Here is a 3,812-nt window from a genome sequence, read left to right on the forward strand (position 1 = left end):
CGTTACCTATGATTGCAATATAAGATAATTAGCCTGTCTACACAAAACCAGAGGGTTAACACAATGTACTGGTGATTACAGCATTTCTTATGGAAATGACTACATCACTATGTTTTTACTATAGCCTACACAAGCTCTCTAGCAAGTTGATTTCTTTTAGAGTAAGCCTTTTTAATTCCGTGTCTGTTGTTTCGAAGATCATTTTGTAATGGAAAAAAGTAAAAATTGAGCACACAGCGTCTTTTGTTTGGAGTAGCATTATTTTTATTGTCGAAACTTATCTAGAAACGACATGTCTTCGAATTACGTGCATTGTTATAGTTTAATTTGAACACTGAACAGCCAAGTGCTTTGAAAAGGTTATCAGAAACTGTCTTTGATATCAGAAAAAGTATTGGGTGTCTTGTTTTGCTTAAAAATGGTATTGCTCACCACTATACCAAAGCACCGCATATGCTAATAATCACTAACAAATGTTTTTTTATTAACAACAGTTTCTGAATAATAGTATTATTAACTACCTAGTATTATTAATATTATTAATAATTATAGTATTATTAAGGCAACTTATTTGCACAAACTGCGACATTTTATCCGACAAGCTAAACGATTTTCACATGCCAGGCCCAAAACATACGAAATCAGATACTAGGCGCTTTTTAGGCTCAGGGCTCAGTGAATACAAAGGCCATTTTAAGTGAAATAATAAACTGTGTTGGCGCCAGAAATAGCACAATTAGGTTTTGCGCCCTTTGCTTAAGTTTGAGAAACAACGCGATCAGTTTACCTGCTAACTTGTTTTGCATAAACTGGTGTTAACTGTTAATATTGCTGCTTTTAATGCTTTAAAACCAACTGTTATTGGTTTGTGCCTTTATGTACGGACGTACTGTATCGGAATATTGTCAGGAAATAAGGCTTCCTGTCATTTGTAAAATGTTATTCTGCAAATTATCATTTTTGCCAATTTTTAAATACGCATTTTATGTTCATTTTGTTTGCGGTTCTTGATACAAGTTGAACAAAAGGTGTGTTTAAAACTGAAACACAGAAAAAACATTTGTGCCTTTGCGTTTTACGAACAGGTTTTCTGCAAAATTGCATTCGTCCAATGTTGAAGACGTAGGATGAAAAAATCATACTAATTCCAATGTTTGAAAGCACAAGAAACTTTGAAAACACTCTTTTTTGGTCCATCTCGAAAGCTTTCGTTTTAGTCTCAAACTTCGCAATAAAACAGTAAATGACTGTTTATGGTTTGTCTGTATATTCTCAGGAAATTGGGCGTCCTGCTAGTTATTTGTAAAATGTTTCCCGCAAAATAATTTCCTGCAACAAAGCCATGCTGTAGATGCAAGTTTAATAATAATTTTGAAAAAAATGTTTTGACATTGTACAAGCAGACTTTCAAAAATTTTATCACCTTCATTATCCAACTAATTTCGACAATTTAAACTGACTAAGAATTTACAGTTTTAAGTATCGATTCATTTTGGAGGCTGACAATTAACTTGTGTTTTACAAAATAATGCACAAGCCTCTTAAAACTTTTCTCTTTTTTTCGTGAAAAAGCCGCCTTTGTCGAGAAGGAATGCTGCAAAGACCTGGCGTTTTGATTTGATAAATGTAAGGTGGGAACGGTTTATTTTGTTGTGGTAACATTAAAACGATTAGTTAAATCCTTTAACATAGTCTCTATTAGTGATGGGACGAGTACCCGGTACTCGGTATCGATGGTATCGAACGATTTCAGTGGTATCGATACTCGTACTCGGTATCGAAATATTTTGTCTCAGTTTTCGATGCCAACGTGCGAATACCGAAGGCCGATTTGCACCATAAGAATACAGGCAACTTTATGCCAATATTTGCTTCGGAAAGCACAAAATTGGAAAAAAGTTCCGCCAGTTTACATATATCTTTTTCGCTATCACGTGGAGATTACATTTTTCGGCATGTGTGTGTGGCCCCCGACCATGGCAGATAAATTAGCCAATGATATACAACTAAGTACAACACTACACTTAAGTACTCGGTATCGAAGGTATATATGCATGTGGTACTCGTACTCGGTATGGGTACTCGCTTCAAAACCTGGTATCGTCCCATCACTAGTCTCTATAATCACAACAATAATGTACACACAAGACTTACTGCCTTTATTATAAACATTCTGAGTATGCGAGTATTTTCCGATCTATAAAACGAAAACATTACAATTGCCTACAAACTGTTTTCTTCTACTCATTGCCGGTGCTCAACTTCCAGGCAACCGCCTTAGATTTATCGGTAAACTTCAGACTCTCATCGATGTACGAAAGGTATTTGTCAATTGCCACGCTCCGCATCAGATAACCTTCACCGTCGGCTTCAAGGTCAAACAGCATGCCTTCGTGCTCTTCGCTGATTCCGTCGATGGGATCACTGGCGTGTTTGAGCTGCAGCACATAGCACATACTAGTGGTGTCTGCGTACTTGGGGACTTCAAAACTAGCTTTCAAGAACATGTTTCCGACTCCGAATGGGCTTGGGATGCTGAACATGTAGTTGTCAGTCGCGAGAACGTTCCAGATCTTCCATTCTTCAGGTTTGTTTGTGACTCGAACAATCACTCCGATTCGCTGAGTACTGAGACCCCGGGTTTCCGAAGCGAGAAGCATCACACCGTTTGTGGGAAGTATGGTTTTGGATTCATCGTCACCTTTTCCGTTGAAACCACCCATGACGACTGCTGTTTTAAATTCTTCTTCTTCGTCATCTTTCTCCTCTTCAGTTGGTTCTTGACCATCCTCTTCAGTTGGTTCTTGACCATCCTCTTCAGCTGATTCTTGACCATCCTCTTCAGCTGGTTCCTGACCATCCTCTTCAGTTGGTTCTTGACCATCATCTTCAGCTGGTTCCTGACCATCCTCTTCAGTTGGTTCTTGACCATCATCTTCCTCTGGTTCGTCGCAAGAGTCAATCTCTTCTTCAGGGGCTTGATCAACGATGGCTATCACTGGTGCGCCTTTTTCGTCGAAATCCTGATCATCATCTTTATCTGGCTCCTGGCCAACTCCTTCGTCTGGCTCTTGACCATCTTCTTCATCTGCAGTCGCAGTTACGAAAACCAAACCATCGTCTTTTTCGCCATCCTTTTCATCTGATTCTTCACTGTCTTTTTCGTCGGGTTCCTGACCATCCTCTTCGTCTGGTTCTTGAACATCCTCTTCGTCGGGTTCTTGACCACCATCTTCCTCTGGTTCCTGGCCATCTTCCTCTGGTTCCTGGTCATCTTTCTCTGGTTCCTGGCCATCTTCCTCTGGTTCCTGGCCATCTTCCTTTGGTTCCTGGCCACCTTCCTCTGGTTCCTGGCCATCTTCCTCAGGTTCCTGACCATCTTCCTCTGGCTCATCGCAGGAGTCGATCTCCTCTTCAGCGGTTTGGTCATTGTCATCTGTGACTATCACTGGGCCATCTTCTTCGTCTGGTTCTTGGCCCACCTCCTCATCTGGTTTCTGACCATCTTCCTCTGGTTCGTCATCCTCTTCTTCAGTGACTTTTTCGTCTTCTTGACCATCTTTTTCATCTGGTTCTTGTTCATCTATTATACCATCTTTTGCATCATCTTCTTCTGCAGTGGGTTCCTCGACTACCTCTTGAATTGGTTCTTCGTCCTTTTGTCCATCATCAGGTGTGACAGTGTCCTCCTCTGGTTTCTTGTTGAAGTTGAAGATAATTCTTCTACAAGCTCCGGTGAGCCTAACGAAAACGCCTTCAGTCGAAATTTCCACATTCCCTGTTTCGGGACTAGAATTCGTTGGTGGGTTCAT

The 3,812-nt window shown here is 40.3% G+C and overlaps 1 protein-coding gene across 1 annotated transcript; it reads right to left on the reverse strand.

Moving 5' to 3' along the window:
- Positions 1 to 2,240: 2,240 nt before the first annotated feature.
- Positions 2,241 to 3,812, reverse strand: LOC145211442 (uncharacterized). The gene has a single exon (XM_080080041.1). The coding sequence runs from the start codon at positions 3,810 to 3,812 to the stop codon at positions 2,241 to 2,243; it is 1,572 nt and encodes a 523-aa protein (XP_079936167.1).

Source organism: Phallusia mammillata, chromosome 1, assembly GCF_965637545.1.
Source record: "Phallusia mammillata chromosome 1, kaPhaMamm4.hap1.1, whole genome shotgun sequence".
Lineage (NCBI taxonomy): Eukaryota > Metazoa > Chordata > Ascidiacea > Phlebobranchia > Ascidiidae > Phallusia > Phallusia mammillata.

What these genes read in the sequence shown, in the direction of transcription:
- LOC145211442 (XM_080080041.1), bottom strand. Translation starts at nt 3,812, where the DNA reads ATGAACCCACCAACGAATTCTAGTCCCGAAACAGGGAATGTGGAAATT.